The sequence below is a fragment of the Gouania willdenowi genome, chromosome 13 (genome assembly GCF_900634775.1).
Source record: "Gouania willdenowi chromosome 13, fGouWil2.1, whole genome shotgun sequence".
Lineage (NCBI taxonomy): Eukaryota > Metazoa > Chordata > Actinopteri > Blenniiformes > Gobiesocidae > Gouania > Gouania willdenowi.
Window position 1 is genome coordinate 646,590 of NC_041056.1, and position 22,073 is coordinate 668,662.

The 22,073-nt window shown below is 36.2% G+C and overlaps 1 protein-coding gene across 6 annotated transcripts in view; it reads right to left on the bottom strand.

Moving 5' to 3' along the window:
- prx (periaxin) overlaps positions 1-19,965 on the bottom strand; it is a 39,146-nt gene extending 19,181 nt beyond the window's left edge. For all 6 annotated transcript variants that reach the window (XM_028464840.1, XM_028464839.1, XM_028464843.1 and 3 more), the window contains exons 1-6: positions 19,806-19,965; positions 12,211-12,266; positions 11,247-11,366; positions 6,375-6,500; positions 4,667-4,826; positions 1,161-1,354 (exon numbers count right to left, since the gene is read on the bottom strand). In XM_028464840.1, the coding sequence (XP_028320641.1) occupies positions 1,161-1,354; positions 4,667-4,826; positions 6,375-6,404 (384 nt within the window). In that variant the 5' untranslated portion in view covers positions 6,405-6,500; positions 11,247-11,366; positions 12,211-12,266; positions 19,806-19,965. The remainder of the gene's footprint in view (positions 1-1,160; positions 1,355-4,666; positions 4,827-6,374; positions 6,501-11,246; positions 11,367-12,210; positions 12,267-19,805) is intronic.
- Positions 19,966-22,073: the final 2,108 nt, after the last annotated feature.

The window sequence follows — 22,073 nt, forward strand, 5'->3', positions numbered from 1 at the left end:
GAATTTTTTAAATTTCTCCAATGATATGAGATAAAGACTTTTAGATTTTTGAAACTGATCTAGAATCAGTATATTGATCTTCCATAGCCTAAGGTCCATCTTTGGCTACAGTTTTGTCAAAACCACTCCGTACTTTTGGTGCAATCCTGCTAACAGAAAAATAAACAAATAAATGCTGGTGAAAATAATAATAATAATATAATAAAGGGCATTAATTAGAGCATTTGTAAGTTTTTTTAAGTAACTCAAATGTTACTATTGACAGTTATGGATTACTTTTTAATTCCAGTAATCAGTAAAGCAACTACGTTACTCTTATTTTTCACTAACTAGCACAACACTGGTTAAGACATATACAAGATATTGTCAATGTTTTGTGATCTATACCAGGTGGGTAACTTTTATTACAGCGGGGGCCACGAAAATGTGTCACATGATCAACATTCATGTCAGCATTTAGAATAATGACCAATCTGAGTGTTAACATAGGAAATAACAAAGTGTGTTTTTCTCTCATTCTCTGTATGTTTGTTGTCGTCTTGCTCGTTGTGAGGCATTTTATGCATTTCTATTGTCATTTTGTGTGTTTCTACTGTAAAGTATATGTTTTTTGGAGTCATATTGTGTAGTTGTGTGTGTCATTTTCCAGTTTTGTGTATTTCTGTTGTCGTTTTGCTTGTTTGTTAGCACTGAGTTTTCTTGTCTTTCTGTACTTTTGTTGTTAGTTTTTGTAATTTTGTATATTTTTTTGAGTCATTTAGTGTATTGTGGCAGTTTTTTGTATTTTTTGGCTTAATTTTGTGTGTTACTGTTTTCATTTTGTTTATTTTTGTTGTAGTTTTGTATGTTTTTGGAGCATTCCTGTGTTTTTCTTGTCTTTTACTGTATTTTCCTGCAATGTTGTAATTTGTGGTATTTTTTTAATGTATTCTTGTTTTTGTTTTGTGTATTTTTCTATCATTTTGTACATATACCTTATAGACCATGTGATCTCCGGGCTGCTTGTTGCCTATTTCTGATATATACCCATTTATCTCTTTATGAGCTATGAAGCAACAAACTGAATTTTTTGACCCTGATGAACCTGACATTCCTCTTTATTTACCTCGGGAAAGATACGGTGTTACATTGGCAGCTGCTAAAAATGTCCCTCTGATTACCATTTTAGCCACTTTGGCCTTTGGACCTTTGACCTCCACGCTGGGAACTCTCGGCCGAACGCTGACCTCTGCCTCGGGGACGGTCCTCCTGAGCTGGAAGCTGACCTTGTACGGCTCTGCACACTGAAGGATCCTCAGAGCATCTTCATACCTCACATTGTCAAAGTAAACCTTGGCGCTCAGCAGCTGGTCACCTTCACATGAAGACCACAATAAGTGACACAGAAGCACTTCAACATTACAAGTGGTTATGGTTTTCCACACCTACTGGTAGGTCGAGGAAAACTAGATTTTTAATAGACGCTCCATACTGAATATACAGCATATTTTAGTTATCATTCCTTTATTTATAAGTCATTGAGTATTGTGGAAAGATCATTAGCTGTCAGAAATGTTCAAAATGATGTTATATTTTATATTAGTGGCTATTCTGAAACACACATGCCAATGTGTGTATTTCTTTATTAGGGTTGGGACAATATCCTTTTGTTCTGGTTAAATTTTATCACAATTCTTGGGCGCCGATTCAATATCTGTCGCAGTTATACAAGTATTGTGATTCAATATCGATGATTATTGCACTTTATTTTCCTAATCCAAAAACAAAAGTTGAAACAACATATCTTTTGTAGTTCCAAAACGCAATGCACATCACAAGTCAGTCAGTCACTGTGACATTTAGTTACACTGCATGTGACAGTGACACTTATGTACGCATGGTGAAACATGAATAAATAAATAAATTGATTTCTAGACAGCAATATAGATTTTTGATATCATCACAAAAACTAAAATCGAGATTAATCGTCCTTATAAAGCAAAAATACATTTGTGTTATGAGTTTGTCACACCACAGAAACATGTCATATATAAAATTAGATCTCAGAATCATGGAAAAACAAGCACATCTCGTTCTGCTCTGAGACGCTGGGGGCGTGTCAGTTAGAGGTGCTAGAACCACGCCCACATGGGCACCGCCTCCGTGTACTGTAGGAGCCACGTAACCTACAGTAACAATGGAAGCTAGCGCTAGCAGCGTCATCGGATGAACCCAGCCCTACCTGTTTGAACCATCAGAGCCAGAAACTGACTCCATCGAGGAGCGCTGTGATTGGTCCGCCTAAACCTCAGCCCCGGTCACTGCCTTTTCCACTCAACAACGCCTTGTTTTAGAGTAGGGGTATGAGAATTATTTCTACAGTGGATTGAGTCAAAGAGAGAACCGCGACAGTCTGAAAGTGCCAGAGTTTTATTATTTCCTTTCATGGCTGCAGCACGTGAAACACCGCCAAACGGAGTCAATCACAGACAAAAGGTGTGTTTACTGTTATTGTCGCTACTCTGGAGGAGACATGACTGGTTAGCTGGTTAGCTAGTTGCAAACTGTCATAAGAGATGCTATCCGGGACTCAAGAGCAAAACCAGTGAAGCTAATGCGCTGAATGTATTTATATGCTTCAGCAGTAGGGTGGGGTTTATGCCAATGATGGCTGTGTTACATAACGCGGTTATGATTTCTGACTCTCCCATTAAAGCAGAACTAAGTAACTTGTGCTTAGAGCTCCCTCTAAAGGTCCCTTTGATTATGTCACTGTCGTAAACACTCCACACCCCCCGCCCCCTGCCCCACCCCACAGCTACATGCACACCTTTATTCTCCCAAGACAGTAGCAACCGATCACTGAAAAATCCTACTACAACAGTAACACTAAGGGTGTTTTCACACATATAGTCCCATGTGACCATATGAACAGTATGAGAAAGAGAGACAAGTGAAATAAATGAATGATGTGAGAGTAATACGGAAAGTAGTGTGGAAATGTGTGTGTTTGTGTGTGTGCTGCCAAAGCGGCTCTGAGGATGGATGGATAGATGGATATTTGTGTGTGTGCTGCCTAATGGAGCGCTGGGTTGTGAGTGTGTGTGCATGCCTGTTGCCATGACAACAGTGTGTGTGATTGCTGTGTTACTGCTGAGCTGTCACTGATGGAGTTGCCCCATTCATCAGACAAACGTCTTCACTGCCTTTTTTAGCTGGCTCCGCCCTGATATAAGTTTGATAAAAGTAAAATAGTAGACAACTGTGTGCAGCCACTGGTCATAATGTGGCATTAGTGTGTATTGGGCTGCTGTAAAGCAGTACGTCTGTCACTGGGTCAGAGGCAGGAAAGTTCCAAGAGCTGTTTTCTGGTCAGAGACAGCGGGGGGGAAAGACCCCCAACCACCCCATAAACACTTGTGTTACCCTCACAGGGACTATGAGAAGGATTTATTAAGGTTCAAAAGTGACTTAGTTCTGCTTTAAATCCTGAACACAGAAATATGAAACACAGTTTGTGAAGCCCAGCTCTATTAAACTATAAATGGTTGAATGGCTTTTTTTACATGTTTAAAGGAATAAATATATGACCTATTTAACGTGTTCAGAAGAAAATGGCTGAACTTGCTTTGTTTACACAGACTTTAAATTTGTATTCCTAAAAAATGTCATTCACAATCCCACCTGTAGATGGCGGTACACTCCACCTACTGGTGATCAGCAGAGCTTGTTATGCCCATGATCTATTGTGTGTAGATCCAGATCAGCTGAGTTCTAAACACTGATTAAGATTTTTCAATAATATTATTCAATATAGCACTACCTGGACCACCAGCTTAATAAATCTCTCCAAACGCATCCAATTCACTGGAACTTCTCACATTCAAAGACGTTGATCCATCAAAGTGGATTTTTACATGTCTATTTAGGCCAGTGTTTTTCAACCTTGGGGTTGTGAGCCCATGTGGGGTCACCTGGAGTGTGTCAAAAAAAAAAAATGTACTGATTGAAAATATATATTAAAATGTTTTAATTATTGTTCTGTTTCCTAAATACATGTAACTGTATTATATACTTTACCTTTCTCAAATATAAATGTAGTTCAAATAAAATGCAGCATACAGAGGAGAAGAAAGAGAAAACAGTAAAATACAGTACTACTCTGTAGTTGTTACAAAGTATAACTAACTTGATCAAAAACAAATTATTAAAAATAAATCTTTGGGGTCGCCAGAAATTTGTGTAAAAAAATGGGTTTGGGATCATAAACAATTGATTTAGGCTAATTAATTACTGTTCTAAATCTATTTATAGGCCACATTTTACAAAAACAAAACTCAAATATTATCAATGAATTATATTTCCCATAAAGAGCGTAAACTTCACTACAAGAATTAATGTGTTTTTTTTACAGTTTATTTAGTTTTTTTTATTATAATTATATAGTAAAAACATGAATGTCTTGACCATTTATTTTCTTCTGTTTATTACATAAAGAAACCATATAGTGATGTGCTAAAGATATATTCCTATTGTAAACTAATATATTTATAAATGTAATAATCCTGATAAAAAGTCTCATTAACATTAGGCTCTTCCTGTTTGCTGAGAAACTCCTATTATTATTATTATTATTATTATAATATAATAATATTATTATGATCATGTGTTCCACTGCTACACACACCTTGCTGCAGACTGAGGTGTTTAGCAGCAGGAGAATCTCTGAGCACGTCTTTGACAAAGATCCCTCGTTCTCCTCCGCCCGTTACGCTGTAGCCGCTCGCTCCAGCCTCCGCCTCCGTCTCCACCATGATGTCCACCGGCTTAGAGACCTCCTCCTCAACCTGGGACACACACACACACTACTGAACATCACAAACATCAAACACACACTCTCCATGTAATCGAGTAATCAATGATTTCATTTATTTGCTAACTTTAGCCACTAGCGCACACGTAAAACTTAAGGTCCGTGGGCCAAATCTGGTCCTTTAGATCATACAATTCTGCCCACAGGAGAAAAAATGAACTATTGTCTAAATCAGGGGTCCTGAACTAGTTTCACCCTGGGACCCACATTTTGCCAAGGTCATTAAATCACGACCCACTTTTTTTTTTTTTTTTTTAGAACTCAACCAACCAAATATAGTTTTTCAAAAATATCTGTTGAAAAAGCACGTACGGTATATAATCTTTTTTAAACATGAATCTATATGTGTTCCTGTGCAACATGCATTTCACAGTATGCCTGTCAAAATAAAAGTTTCGTTCCCAAATAAAAGACAGGTCCAACATGAGAGACATTAAGTATTTACTTATTTTTGACCAGCTGTCCACGGCCCACCTAGTACAGGCCCGCGACCCACTTTTGGGTCTCGACCCACCAGTTGAGAATAACTGGTCTAAATGACCAAATTTTCCTGAAATTATTTCACATAATTTCCCCAAATTAAACAAAGATTGGTCACAACATCAATGAAATGTAAAAAAGAAAATCCTACGGGACAGATTTCTGTCACTTTTTGTCTGGATATTGTCGGTGCTTTTCATACTTTATGTATCATTTATATGTAAAGTACAAACTTGGGGACATTAATGTTGAAATTGCTCCTAGTCTACAATCTGTGGCCCACTTAAGATGAAACTACTTCATATTTGGCCCCTGAACTTAAAATGAGTTTGAGACCCCTGCACTAGAGCATCAGCTGTGCACTGTTTAAGGGTGGAGTAAAGGCTCCTTAGGAGAGCTCTTCTTCTCTGCTTCATTGTTGTGCTGTCCTCACAACACGTGACTGTGTGCTGCTAGACACCAACTAACCATGAAACAAATCCCTGTAAAAAAGACTTGCTTTTCTTGCATTTATGGAGGTTTCTTATAATCAAAGTTGACAATTGACAACGTTGTGCATTGTTCATTATTCGTGTGCGGTAAAAAGATTTAAATGTTTTAGAGCACACACAGCGAGTTTATGAGACTTTTCTGTCCTTGTTTCTGCTGCACTGCTAGCTTGTTGCACGAGAAAAACGTCAAAGATTGTCTATGCATTTGTCTACTACCAAACCTCAGAGTTGGAACTGTCGCCCCCTGTTGTCACAGATTGTTTTTTGGATCACAATTGTTTTTATTCTCTTTCAGTGAAAAAAAAAAGAGAGGTTTACATCGACATTTTTAACTTTTCCTGGTTTTTTAGAGCAACCAAAAGCAGCACAAGTGGGGCCGTGTGACATCATCAATCATGTGATTTAAAGATGGAAGAACACAGGCTCTAAACCTGTAGTCACACTTTGTAAAGATAATAAAATAAATATGGAGCATAATAATGTGTTTTGTACATTTGAAAGGTTTTAGGACACATTTGTAAAACAGAGGAGGATCCCATGAACCCAGTCACCTTCTGATCCACTGATGGTTCTGGGTCCATCTCTGGTTGTGCCAGTTGGCAGCTCAACTCTGTCAGGTGACTTCTCTTCAGACTCAACACTTGCTTCAACTCTGCATGAAGCTTCTCCTTCTGCTCCTGCAAAACCACACAGGACAAAGGAGGTGAGCATGACGTAGACGTACAGTATGTTAGTTTTCATCCAGTTACCAAACTGGGCTTGTACAGATAATGTGTAATAAAGGCAGTGTTTAATGTGTAAATCATCAGGTCTCGGAACAAACGGCGGGTGTTGTTCCGTCAGTAAGAAAGAGAGAAAAATGTCACGGAATACATTTTTTTAAAGTGCCTTTTGCTAACTAAATAATATCATGTGAGACAAACAACTAATGAACCTAAATGTTTAATAAAAGAATGATGAATCTATCTCTCTCTGAGTGACAGCTGATAAATCTGCCATGTTTCAGCACCAACGACAGAGCTAATCACCGCTAATTTAGACACAAAGGTCATTAAACTTTCAGAACACAAAAACAAACAATTTAAAAACTTTACACCCACAACATGAGGCCATAACTCCTCTAATGAATCAGCAGAAAATGAAAATAAAATGCATGCTTCCCTTTTTATTAGAGCTTTGTATCCTCGCAACTTTTTAACATTATTCACAGCCGAGGCCTACTTTGTCTTTCATAAACCTAGAGCAGCAGCTCACCTAAAGTCCACCCTGAGTCCTCCTCATATTCCCTGGATAGTTCTCCTCCTGTGTCCTGTGTGTTGGAGGCAGGTTCTCCTGCATTAGCATCATCGCTACAGTTGAAGCTAGTCGCTACGCTAACTGTTTCAGCGATTTCCACAGAAACCAACTCACTTATTAACATCAGCTTCACTTATTGGCTTAAAAAAGATCTTTAAATCCAACTTCCTTTTTGTTCTTCCAAACTAACAGAAGCTGTGTTTCTATTACCTTTAGAAATGTGCAAAATCCATATAACACAATAAAATGATTTTATTTGTGTTTAAATCTCTAAATGGTCTGGCCCCGCCCTACCTCTCTGAGCTGACACCCTGACACGCCCACCCGCTCTCTCAGGTCAGCTGATCATTTCATGTTTGCTCCAAAACTATGGAAGGATCTACCTCAGCACCTCAGACACGCCTCTTCTCTGCCTGTTTTTAGTCCATTCTTAAGACTGTTGTTTTTATTTCTTTTATTGATCTAATTCCTTTTACTACGTTCCTGGACACGTTTTATGCCTTTTAATTTGTTTTGTATTTCAAATATAGTTTTTTATCTCATGTGTTTATCTGCTGTGTATTTTATTTACACCACTTTAATCAGCTGTGGTTGTTTAAACGTGCTTAACAAATAAAGTTGGATTGGAATAAAAAAGGCTTGAATTATGAAAAAACACTCAAATATCGCTAAAAAGTTTTGACGCATTCATGAGGAGGATTTTCAGAAGTTTTTATATTGAAATGTATCGTTAAAGATCAATAGAAAGACTTTTTCTGCAAATACACGTCACAGAATGTGACGTACCTGGTCACATGACCACTTCTCTCTGAGAAAACATGACGCGGTATTTCTTATTATTAGTCATTAAGTCATCATTAGACTTAATATTGATTAGTGATTATTAGACTTAATATTGATTAATGATTATTAGACTTAATATTGATTAGTGATTATTAGACCTAATATTGATTAGTGATTATTAGACTTAATATTGATTAATGATTATTAGACCTAATATTGATTAGTGATTATTAGACTTAATATTGATTAGTGATTATTAGACTTAATATTGATTAGTGATTATTAGACTTAATATTGATTAGTGATTATTAGACTTAATATTGATTAGTGATTATTAGACTTAATATTGATTAGTGATTATTAGACTTAATATTGATTAGTGATTATTAGACTTAATATTGATTAGTGATCATTAGACCTAATATTGATTAGTGATTATTAGACTTAATATTGATTAGTGCCACAATAGACGTGAAACAACCTTTGAATACAGAATGTTCTAAGGAGGTTTGGAGCGTCCGTCTTTCTGCAGAGAAGTCTCACAAGATGAGATTTCACAGGAGTTACCAGGCTCCGCCCCCAAAACAACCTTCAATGGAAACACCTTCAAAGCACAATTATACTTTGTCGACATTTAGAAATTTCGCTTTACTTTTGTGAAAATCTGTAATGGAAACCCAGCTAGAGAAACAATTTTTGCGCAAAATCACACCTTAGACGTAGCGTGGGGGCGTGGCCTGACTTTGCCCTTTCTTCCTCACTCGTGCTCAGTTTATACATTTAATCTTGTGTTTACAATGAAATTTCCAGTGATTTCAACTCAACAAAAGATGCAGCTGTACAAATATAATACTTTAAAATTTAATTACAAAACCCCCAAAAGTAAATGAGGTGCTGTACAAAAAAAAAGGGACACAAATATATATTTTTATTGACGTGTTCACGTAAAGGCTTAACGTGAGCGTGTAAAAGTTCTAAGGGAGCACGTAATAGTTTTAAGCGTATGCTGCATGCTCTGTTAATCATGTTAGAGGATCTATTAAAGCTTTATTTCAGCCTCAGGGTTAACAATTACCTTTACGTGCTCACTTACAACACTAGTGTGATGTGCTCGCGTGTAACTTTTACGTGAGCACGCAATAAAAAGAATAACTATCCGTGTCCCTTGAGGGGCTCCGTATTATAAAGTGCGGGGCCCCAGACATGACATGGTAAAAAAAATAATAATTTGTGGGATGTTTTGTTTTTTATTATTGTACACGCATTCATTGTTTCATCAAAGTTAGTAAAGATTGTAAATCATAACCAAGTTTCAATTGCCAAATTTGCCTGGCCAATACAGGTCTTGCCTAATTCGTTTATTATATTGTGTTTTGCCGAAGTTTCCTCTTTCATGGTAGTGAAATATGGTCGCCCTCGGTAGAAATGGGGAGTGTACTTTGTTAGGAGGGGATGTGATTGTGTGCGTGTCATAAAACAGTCTTTATTCCTTCTGTAAATCTATAAATGACGCTAAACAAAGCTGTTTAGACTTTATTTCAGTTCACACCAGTTCAGATGCTTTTTGTGCTCCAGTTTCCACCTGCTCGGACATGAAAAGCCCCATTAGTGCTGAGCTGTGTGAAACAGCGGCTGTTTACGCACTGGACAAAAAGCTGTGCCCATCAGTCGCTGACGACTGGGATCCAGAGTGAATGTTGTTCAGACGCTGAGCTGAACCACCGTCAATACATCTGATCAGTCACAGTCAATAAGCAACACTAATGCCAAATTAAGCTTTGCTTTAAAAGGTAAAACAAATAATCAAAGAACCTGCACAGTGTAGGAGCTAGGCTAATACTCAGCCCATAGATATATATAGCTAGATAGGGCACGTTTGGTATTCGAGTGGTGCTTGGAATGGAATGGTCTGAAAGTGGACACCAGCTTTCCATGGACAGCTATCAAATTCATTAGAACATACAATGTCTAGTATTTTACATTTTATTATTTCTACTAGTGTTTTTTATTTACATGCTTTAAATATTCCAATAATGTGTACATTATCCTTATGATCAATAAATCAGAAATGGTTTGCTGGAAGAAAAAAAGATGTAAAATGTTTAAATTAATGCACAAATGTTTGTTTTGATCTCTAGTATAAACACACTGCATTGTGGGATCTGGAGTGTTTTTACTGTGATTTGCCCCAAAAGCAGCAAAACAATGGCAGTTGTTTATTTTGGGGTTTATCTGAACAAAATTAAATGTCTGGTGGAGTGAAAAAATATCACTGTGAACAAACTACAATAAAAAGATAAAGTCAAGACAATCAATGTCCTCCTTGTCTGGAGAAGAAACAAAAAACAAACTCTAGAGCAACAATTTCCACCTTTTATGTCATTTTTCTCCTAACAATGGAACTTCAATTTATTGATCGATGATGCCAACACTGTGTCTTATATAATATATCGTCTCCAGCAGCTTTAACTAGATCTGGATGAGAGGTGAGACATCTTTAAGACAGACTTTTGAGTCCAGTTTCCCAACTAAAGCATGAGAATCACCAGGAGCTGACGACTGAGAGCATTTAGTTATTAAAGAGAAGACAACAAGGTATGCAGAAGATGTCCAACAAGTTTTATGGCAAAAAACATCAAACCTCCAACATGGAGAAACAATCTGAGGACAAGGAGACGTTTGTCTCTAAAATATTCACAAATATATCCACAATTTTCACATGTTTTTTTTCAGATTTTCACGTGTTTTTTAGATCCACAAAGACAAAAAGTATTATTTGTCAAACCAAGTGTTGTACTATGACCAGCAGGAGAAAAGTGAAGGCTGCAGTGATTTTAGTGACATTGGAGTGAACACCAGTGACGTTATTAGATATTCTTGTAGCGTCTGTTTTTGTTTTTGCAGCGGTGTTGTCATTTGCAGACGGTCCCTGGGCTGGGCTGCTCTTAGGGACCTCCAACACAGATGCTTTTCATAAAATGATCTTGTAACATGTTGTCCACCTCGCACCGAGGGTAAAGACGTGTAATTTGTGTGTTGATGACGTTTTGTTAAAAAGTTATTGAAGCTGGAAGTTTGAATGTGAGAATATCGTCTGGTATCAAAGTCCTGGTAAAATGGAATTAATATTCTGAAGATTATTCTTTTAGACAAATCTCTCCCTATAGACACAGAGAGAACATGTGAGGAGAAGAAGAGCTGATGGTCTGTGAAGTGCTGAGTCATTTATACTAAGTCCACTTCTTACACCTCTGAGGATGACTGGAGTGTGTTAGTGACTCATTAATGGAAAGTCCACTTCACGTTCCTGTGTGTGTGTGTGTGTGTGTGTGTGTGTGTCTCACCACTCTCTCAGGGCTCTCCTGTTCCTCGGTGGAGCTGCTGTGGTGAGGGTGGGGGTGGGGGGGGTAATGCTGTCGGGTGGAAGACGCTCTGCTGGACGGGGGGCGACTCTTGTCTTTCACCTGTGAAAATAAAAGGGGAGGAGCTTAGAGTTTAGACTTTGGACTGGAGAATTGATCATTTTAATTCAGTAACTGTAAATGTCAGCGTTGTCTGTGTAAATGCAGTTTGTTTTGTTGGTATTGAGTTTAGTTACAACATAGGGCTGTGTATCTGACGATATGATACGATTCATGATATATCGCGATACTAAACAATACAATATATGTCGAGATATTATTAGTAATTACAAATTTTACTTTTAAAAGTACAAAATGGCATGATATACAATTGTTTCATTTTTTTAATTTGCAAAAACAAGTAAATAGGAACTAACTGTAATTAAAGCACTAATATAAAAAACAAGTGGTATGTTTATCAAACTGTCAAATTACATTCTTCAAAAAAGGTTTAACTTTTGCTTCTACAACAGATTCAGATTCTGTTAAGTTCTTAAATTCTTTTACAAAAACTAACTAAATACATCTGTAAAAGTGTCCAGTATATTTAATTAAAATAAAGCTAAAAATCATAGATGAGTGATGTAGGTTAATAAGGTCTGATGGTGCGTTCACTGACACCTAGTGACCGGGTGTTTACGTGCTATGCTAATGTTAGCGCAATTAAATAAGTTTTTTTTGTTAAAAAACATGATTTAAAAAATTGATTTTGGACATTTTTTGGATCGCGATATATTTCCTAATTGATTTTTTTTACACCCTTTGATTTTTAATTTTTTCCTCTAATCCTGTTTGTTGGACACATGGAGCCAAAGTCCTGACGTTTGAATAATGAAATATTCAGAGATGAAATCAGCATTATTAAATATGTCTTTGTGTCGTTGTCAGTGTGTACTTTAGTACGTACTGCTTGCTTTCTGCTCTGGGTGAACACATGTCTGTCCTCTCGTTCTGTGTCACAGTCTGAAACAGAAGAAGAAAATAAACGTTTCTAAGAACCTTCATCACAGTCTGTGTTTTATTAAGTAGCTTCAGACAATCTGTTACAGTGTGGCCACAAACGTGTGATCTACGCATTAACACAGGAAACAATAAAGGCTTTGTTATCTTTTATCTTTGTATTTTTGTCATTACTTTGAATTATTTTCTCTAATTTTGTGTGTTTTTGATATTTTTGTACATTTTTCTTTCATTTTGTGTATTTTTTTATCTTTTTTTTTGTTTGTGTTAAGAGTGCATGTTGTGTAATGTTTTTTATTTTACACAAAATGTCTCCCAAAAAACAACAACAAAAATTACAGAGAAATGCACAAAAGGACAACAGAATAAAATTACCCCAAAAACAGTAAAATATTCAAAACTAAAACAAAAATACACAAAGTGACAGAAAAAAACAAAAATACAAAAAGCTCTCCTCTCTAAATGAATCGTACATTCAATGTTAAAGAAAACGTTAGATATGGACAACTGGTGGGCCAGGGGCCACATGTGGCCCTCTGTCTGACTTTGTGCAGGTAAAAAAGTCAACGCATAAAATTATGAACACACAAAAAGACACAAAATAACTCCTAAAAACATAATATTACAGAAAAGAACAACAAACATATTCAGAACTACATCCAGGCTTTATTGAGCTTAGAAACAATTCTTAGATCATTTGGGAAATGTTTCTCTATTTTTGTGGGTTTTTGTTGTAGTTGTGTTTTTTTTTCTCTGTCATTCTGAGTATTCATGTAAGTTTGGTTTTTTTATTGGCATTTTTCATTAATTTTGTGTATCTGCGTTTTTGTTTTGTATATTTTTCAGCTTTTTGAAGTAATTTTCTGATAATTATTCAGTTTTTTGGGGTTTCCAGAAAAGGATTCACACAGAGGAAACATCCAGTAAATCAGAGGTGTGAGGAGGAGGCTGGCCACACTGGTTTAAGATGATAGAAAAGCAACAGAAGAACATCACTCGCTGTGTGTGTGTGTGTGTGTGTGTGTGTGTGTTTGGGCTGGTCGTGAGTATCCGATGTCTGGCAGATCACAGAAACACATAACGTACATTCAGACGTGACGAGCCGTCGGCGTTTGGTTCTCAGTGAGCAGCGAGTGGAGCGTACAGCAGATACTATTATTATATTTATATAAATATTAGATAAACCAACACAAATGTATCTGATCTGAGGGTCACATGATCAAAAATCACATCAGCTTTTAGAAAAATCACAGCATTAACACAGGAAAAAAAACAAGAGTTTTGTTTTATTGATTTTTCTGTCATTTTTGTATAATTCTGTTGTTTTGTTTGTTTTTGGAGCATTTTATCTATTATTTTTTTTGTCTTACAATTTCCAATTTCTATACAGCCTCTGAAAGAAAAAACACACAAAATGACTTTAAAAACACACAACAAAGGAGAAAATAATACAAAATGACAGAAAAATACACAAAAACAAACAAAATAATAGAAAAATATACAAAATGACAAAAAATAAAAAATAATTAAAAAAAATCATAAAACATAACAAAATTATATTTTGATCACATTAAAAGAGCAACAAAAGAAACATGTTCACAAGCAAAAATGTATTGTTTTATAGCAGGTTTGGGCAGATACAGCCTTCAAATGAAATACACGAATAACAGCAAAATACACAAAATGAATTACACAAAAACGGCAAAATACACAATAGACACACAAAAAAATGCCAAAATACACAAAATGACTCCAAAGACACAAAAAAATGCACAAAAAAATCAGCAAAAATACACAAACACGGCAACAACAACAACAAGACAGAAGATCACAGAAGAAATGCACAAAAAATACACAAAATGACTCATAACAAAAGATTAGTCAGCGTTATGAATGCTGACACTAATGTTGATCATGTGACCCTCAGATCAGATACAATCACATTTTTTTGGCCCGTCTATGTCTTTTAAATGAAGTTCATCCATATTTTCTATCTACATTTGTCTGACTTTAGAGCTTTTTATTTAGGACGTTGTGGGACATTGGCTTCACTTTTATTCATTAAATAATCTTAAAGAACCCTCAGGTCAACTGTAAGAGCTTCCTTCTTTTCTAAAATGAAAAGATAAAAAACAAACCAACCTAAAGAAGAGTTAATAAAAGCAGAAGTTTCAGACGGTGTGAGTGTAAAGTGCAGCAGAAGAACAGCAGCAGGTGGATGAAGAAGAGGAGGAATAGATGGATGAAGATCAGCTTTGACATTCCTCACAGTCTGCTCTTATTATAGATCAGAAACATCTGCCACGCCCTCCTGTGATCAAAGATCTTTGCTGTACACACCATTAGAATACAATAAAAGAAAATTATTACACTACAACATACACAAAAAATACAAATTGACAACTAAAATACACAAAAGTATCCAAAGACACACAAGATGCCCCACACAAAACAACAAAAAATAAAAACAAAAACATGCAAACTACAAATATACATACAATATTTTAGAGAAATAAGGAATAACTCCCAAAACACACAAAAAGATGAAAAGAAAAGCACAAAAATATACAAAATGACTCCAAAGACACAAATATACAAAATAATACACACAAAAGAACAAATCAATTACAACAATGATGTCCTGTTGTTGATTTAATAATAGACAGCTGATGTTTGTGAAAACCAGCTATTTATTGTTAAAAATTGTTAAAAATTGTTATGTATTGTTCAGATCTACTCTTATGTAACATTCACACCCAGAGGAAACACTGCAAACATTCTTCACCGTCAGTAACAGCTCTAGATGATTTAAACTGAGCTAGGTCTAATTTTAGGATACACACACACGCACATACACACTGAATATAAATGTAAACAAAAATACTTAAATTGACTCACAATTCAAACAGAAGCCAGTGTTCTGATGCAACTCATTATTCAGTGAAATAGATTTTATAATTTCTATGAACAAACACAAGCCAAAATGAGGTTAAAAAATTACAATTAAAAACCAAAAAAAATAGTTTTTAGCTTTTTAGATAATATAGAATATCACAGCAGGGTCACAAAAATACTCATTTTACTGAATTTATGACAAAATAACCTAAAAAGTGCAGTTTTAAATAATCAAATTCCAAACAAATTAATAAAAAAGGTGATTGGGGTAATGTAATTTAAAAAGTAGGCACAATTAGTTTAAACTGACAAATGATTGAATGTAGTTAAATTCACAAAAATAATCCTGAAATCTGGGGAAAAGAGATTAAAAATGACAATAATAGGTCAACATATGTGACATTAGGTGTAAAAGTGGTAGAAATGGTTTATAAGTGATGAACATGTCTGGAAAGTGGAAAAATGTGTAGAAAAGTCATTAAATGTGATGTAGAAGTGTCAGAAATGTAGCAAAAATACATTAAAAGGAGCAAAAATATGGCAAGAAAAAGTGATGAAAATAGGTTAAAATATGGTGAGTTTGGTGGAATTGCAGAAAAACTGGTAAAAATAAGTAAAACATTGTTCAGAAAATATTCCTAATTTTTTGAAGGCATCTGGTGACCCCCTCACAGTGTCTTGTGACCCCAAATGGGGTCCTAACCCCAAGTTTGAGGACCCCTGCTTTAGGGAACCTAAAGCGTTATCTCTCACACTGTTGCAGACCATTAGGTCAGACTTCCTGTGAAACATCAGATGGTCAGAATAGGACACGCCCTCTTCAGAAACAGGAAAGATGAACTTAGATGTTCTCATTCTCCGACTCTGAGGAATCAAAACACGTCTTTCCTTCCTTTGCTCTGTGCCACGCCCGGTCCCCTGCTGACCCCACTTCACTCTGACTCCGCCCACCAACAGCCTCACTCTGACGCCAGGAAGGAGGTGCATCATCCATCACTTCACTCAGCTCAGGGGTGTCACACCCATTTTAGTTCAGGGGCCAAATACGAAGCAGTTTGAGCTTTAGTGGGCCACAGATTCCAACATTTACTGTATGTTCCCTACTTTGCATTTCTACGTATAAATCATAGAGTAAATCAGTCCCTGCAGGATCTTCACTTCACAATTTTGTAGAATACATAGAGAAACATTTTCCCAAATTGGCAAAAATTGAGTTTTTTTCAACAATTTGAGATAAAAATTGACTGTCGTCATGTGATATAAGAAGTGGAAAACTGAGCTCGGCATATGTTGTATATTTTATTTGAATGTGTGTATTTGTAGAGGCTGAGGTATTTACCACTGCATTAGTTGGTCATTTACAAAACGTTTCATGTTTTTTAATATTCTTACTTTCTCAAGCGGGCCAAATTTGATGCTCTAAAGGGCCAAATTGGGCCCCCGGGCCTTGAGTTTGACACATCATGTGACACAGCTTATGGATTCACACATACACGTGTTCATGGCTTTAAACCTGGATTTATTTGATTTTCAAACTCTTTTCACTAAAATGTAATATAAAAACTATATTCTTTGACACGTTAATACTTTTCTTTAAATAGTTGTAATGAATTAAATCAATCAGCATTTTCAAATCTTAGTCACGTGTCCAACATACAGACAGGCCATTAACGAGCTCACTGATAAAACCACGCCCACAGCAGGTGGGATCAATAACACAATAACAGGTGGTAATCAGGAGAGTGGGCCCACCTGTGTGGAGACATGAGGGAGGAGGTAGTCAACTCTAAGCGACTTCCAGCGACCCAGTCATTGGAATCGTGTGAGTTGTGTCGCTTAACGTTGCGTTATTTACACTGATTTTGAACATAATCTAGTCGCCAGAGTCGTTTGGTGTGAACGCATCATCTCTGCACTTACACACTCAGAACGGACAAAGACTAGTGGTGAGACTTGATTAAAAAAAACCCATCTGATTAATTAGAGACTTTGTTCTTAAAGCTGCAGTATGTAAGATTTTTTTTAGCATCATTTGGTCAAAAATCCATAATAATCTTTGAGCATATTGTAATCAAAGTGTTCTGAGTGGACAGTGAAGCTATTTTCCTGTTAATGAACTTTATAAATCCAGGATGAACCCTGGATGTCAGCCAATCAGTGATCTTTCTACAAACATGTGTGCTCAATGGGCTGTTTTGGGCATTACTATTGGCTGCTCGACTGAAGTAGGCGCGTTCACATACCAAGTGCAATGGTGGACGTTCCAGCAGAAGTCTCCATCGCAGTGTTAGACGCAACAGTTACACGGAAAAGACGGCAGAAAAAGGCAGACTGAGGTGGAGAAGCAACAAAACACTGAGGAGGAACGGACCACTTTGTGTCCTCGCGGATCCCCGTGACTGTGCAGGGTTCGTCACACGTACCGGTGACAGAGACAGTGATAACAGATGGGATAAATCTTGTGTAAATCCAAGAGAAGCTTATTTAAGGTGGTTTCATTTTACAGTCTGGATGTGGAGTGATGGTTGTCACAACAACCTAGATCACAGCCCTCTCTGTGTGCTCACTAACAGCAGCAGCCGCTGCTCAGCACAGTAACAAGAGTGATACGTACATTCATGTCAGAGTCTCTAACACACCAGAAAACTATCAAATAACACAAGATAAAGTCTACATTTGCTACTAGTCTATATTAGGAAAAAAGTTGCTAAGAGCGTTCAGAAAGACACAGGAGTTTTGTTTTTCGGTTTTGAAACGGAGCATAGAGAATATTCTACATACTGCAGCTTTAATTAATCTCAATTAATGGCCAAACAATATTTGACACAAGAAGCAACGTTTTCCAAGCAACAGTTGATAAGTTGGGTCAGACAATGCTATCTGTAGCAGCGCTTCTAGCCCCGCCCACATCCTCAACTACTGAGAGTGGTCGACTGTCACTACAATCATTTATCACTCATGGCTCTGAACCCGCTGAGAGCTCCGCTGTGGTGAGTGTTCACCAGGATACCGTTAACTCAAAACAGGGAGGGGGACTCGGAGCGTGGTTGATTCCATTCCAGTCTCACGATTCTACATACTGCAGCTTTAATGTCACTTGAGGAGATGGAATGTTTGTGGATATTTGCTCCAAAGTGTTAAAACACAATCAGGAATAAAATCTATTCAACATTAACGCTCAAACCAGAAGAACTTAAAAATCAGCAGTCTGAAACTATACAGTGTGTGTGTGTGTGTGTGTGTGTGTGTGTGTGTGTGTGTGTGTGTGTGTGTGTGTGTGTGTGTGTGTGTGTGTGTGTGTGTGTGTGTGTGTGTGTGTGTGTGTGTGGATAATCTGGACCTCCTAGTCCACTTTGGGCCGTGCACATACCGTGCATGAACAGATCGTGTGACCGTCAGCCTGCAGCTGTCGTTCATGTGTAACATTAAGAGGAGGATGTTTGAAATGACTCCACACTGTGAGGACACGCCCACAAGTGTTTTTACACACACACATTCATCCTCTCATTTATATTTGTCTATATTTGATGAAATAACACAGTTTTGATACATTCTATCAGCGTGAGGTGGAATATTTATTTTCATCCTTTAACATTTAAACGTGAATAAATAAAACGACTTTTACCCACAATTAACTCGTCCAACATGGCAACACAAACTGGGTTTATTAACAATTTTAACATCATCAACATCTTATGAAAAAATGAATAGATAATATATGTATAGGAATTATTGATCATTTTATTTGAAATAAATAAATCATAAATCAATTTTCTTGTTATTGTTTTACATGTATTTATTTAAACTATTTATTTATTTATGTATTTGTTTGTTATTACTGAGCCAAAGTTTACAGTGTTAAGGTATAGACTTGTTGTCAATAAAATACCCATAGAAAATGTTTGTCATATTATTTAAAATAACTATACATTAATTTGCTTCTTATTTTTATTTATTTTTTAAATTTATTAATTCATCAACCTATTTATTTATGTACTTATTTATTACTGAGCCAAAGTTTACAGGGTTAATGCTAAAATAATATCAGTTTTGGGACATACTTCTTGTAAATCTTACACATTTTTTAAAATGATTAGATAATATATGGATGGAGGTGATATTAATTAATTAATTATTCACGCAAAAACACTTTCCATTAAAAAAAAGTTTACTTCAAAGTAAAAAAAAGTGTTCAAAGGCAAATAAATAATTTGAAACCACAATAATTACATTTAAACACTTTTTTTAAATTAAAAAAGCTTTTATTGAATCAATTGTTTTTTTTATATCAATAAATAATAAAGATAGAATTCTACCTCCAAAATAATGTAGGTTATACATAGAAAATATTAGTGATTTATTTATGATAAATGAATCATTAATTATGTTACGTTTTGTTGTTTTACATGTATTTATTCATCTATTCATTTAAAATAAAAATATACAGTGTTTTTTATTCTTATTTTTCCCTCAATAAATAAAGTTTATTCACTCACTTTATTAATGATTTAATGATGAAGATGAAGAGCCACCCTCCTCTTCCTCACTAACGCGCGTTGACAGTCACGCTGTTGGCACGTGTAACGCACGCGCACACAGCGGTGCTATTGTTGTGTGACGCGGGATGTGATCCAATAAATAACCAACCTTAAACTTTTCCCTGCGTTCTTCTTCTTCTTCTCTTTCTTTAGTTCTTCTTCTTCTTCTTCTTCTTCTTCAGTCCTGATCCATCTCCTCTGTCAGAGTCTGAAGCCCGTGCGCGTGTCCGTGCTCGTGCGCGTGTGTCCAGCCCTCCTCTGACACAGGCTCGTGCTGGACTTCAGGCTTCTCGAGGAGGGACGAGTCCAGCTCTCTGATTGGCTCGGAGAAGCCCCCATATTAGGACAGTGAGAGGTGGGCGGGGCTTTCTGTGTACATCACAGCAGGTGATTGGTTCTGATCCCAGGGGTCACACATCATAATTCATGTAAATATGAAAATATTTAGGATTTACTTTAGTGCGTTTCTGTAGTTTAAGGTTTTAATTTTCTATTTTTTTATTTTCTATTTTTTTATTTTAATATTTCATATTGGATGATTTTACTCTTTTTTGTGCTTTTGGAATATTTCTGTCTGTTTTTGGGTTTTTTTTTTTAAAAAAAAAAATCATTTTATGTATTTTTCTCCCAAAATAAAGGCCCCAGAGAACGGGGACCCTTCAAATTAAAGGTCCCAGAAAGCGGGGACCCTCCAAAATAAAGGTCCCAGAGAGTGGGGACCTTCAAAATAAAGGTCCCAGAGAGTGGGGACCCTCCAAAAATAAAGGTCCCAGAGAGCGGGGACCCTCCAAAATAAAGGTCCCAGAGAGCGGGGACCCTCCAAAAATAAAGGTCCCAGAGAGCGGGGACCCTCCAAAATAAAGGTCCCAGAGAGCGGGGACCCTCCAAAAAAAAGGCCCCAGAGAGCAGGGACCCTCCAAAATAAAGGCCCCAGAGAGCGGGGACCCTCCAAAATAAAGGTCCCAGAGAGCGGGGACCCTCCAAAATAAAGGGTTAGGGTTATGGTTACTTTTATGGCAACAAAAAGTGTTGAAAATAGGTTAAAATATGGTGAGTTTTGTGTAGTTGCTGAAAAATGGCCAAAAACACATGAGAGTAAAATACACAAAATTAAACAAAAATACACAAAACGACAGAAAAAAACACAAAATGACAAAAACATACACTGAATAACCTTAAAAATACAAAAAATGACCATAAAAACACACATAACGACTCCAAATATAGACAACAACAAAAATACACAAAATAACAGAAGACTAAACAAAATGACAACAAATTACACACTTTAAAAACATACAAAATGACTTCAAAATTATATTAATTTACAGAAAATTACCCAAAACAGCCAAAAAATATGATAAATTACCCAAAAATACACAAAATGACAACAAAAACACACAACATGATGATGAAAATATACACAAGACAATAAAAAAATATATGAAATGACAGAAAAATAAACAAAATGACTCCAAATATACACAATTACAAAACGTTGCACAGGCCTTCAATAATGTTCATTATTCATTCATACACTGGGGAGACCACATGTCTGGGCTGGAGCGGGAACGCCAACACATTTTAAATGTTGACTCTAAATGATGAGATGAATTATTAATAATTAATCCATGATTGTAAACATTTAAAAATGTAACTTTAGAAGAAAAGAAAGGAGAGAATTTCCTCTACTAATCCTCATCACACAACAGCGTAATCCCTCTTTACAAACATGAGCTCATCTGTTATCATTACAGAGAAGAGCGAGCATCAGCCACAGCAGTAGCCACAGCATCAGCAAATCCTGAACACACACACAGGCAGGCGAGAGGAAACATTTCTCTACCTTTGTGTTCCTCTGATGTCACTGATTATAAATAAAAGCTCAGATTAGCTCCAAAAACTCTGGCTTTGAGTTTCAAACTGATTTAAAACAGTGATTTGTGTTTTTTTTTACAACTTTAACAAACAAAATCACATCAGAAACATCGTCTGATTCAGTGTCCATCAAAACAAATACACACAATTACCACTAAAACACATAAAAGGCCAATAGAAATATACAAAAGGAGTCCAAAAATACCCAACACCACAACTAAAACACACAAAATGACAGGAAAATACAAATGATGACACAAAATTACTGCAAAAACACATGAAAGGACAAAATAAATATACAAAAAAAAAAAACTCAATTTCAGAAAATTACACAAATGTGTAAAAACTGGTTAAAATGACTCCAAATATGACACATAAAACACACAAAATGTCAGAATACTACACATTCTGACACATTGTGATAAAATCATTGTGTTGCTGTAAAAAGATGCAGAGGAACTTTTGAAGATACATTTTTCAAGGTTTTTCACCCAGAAAC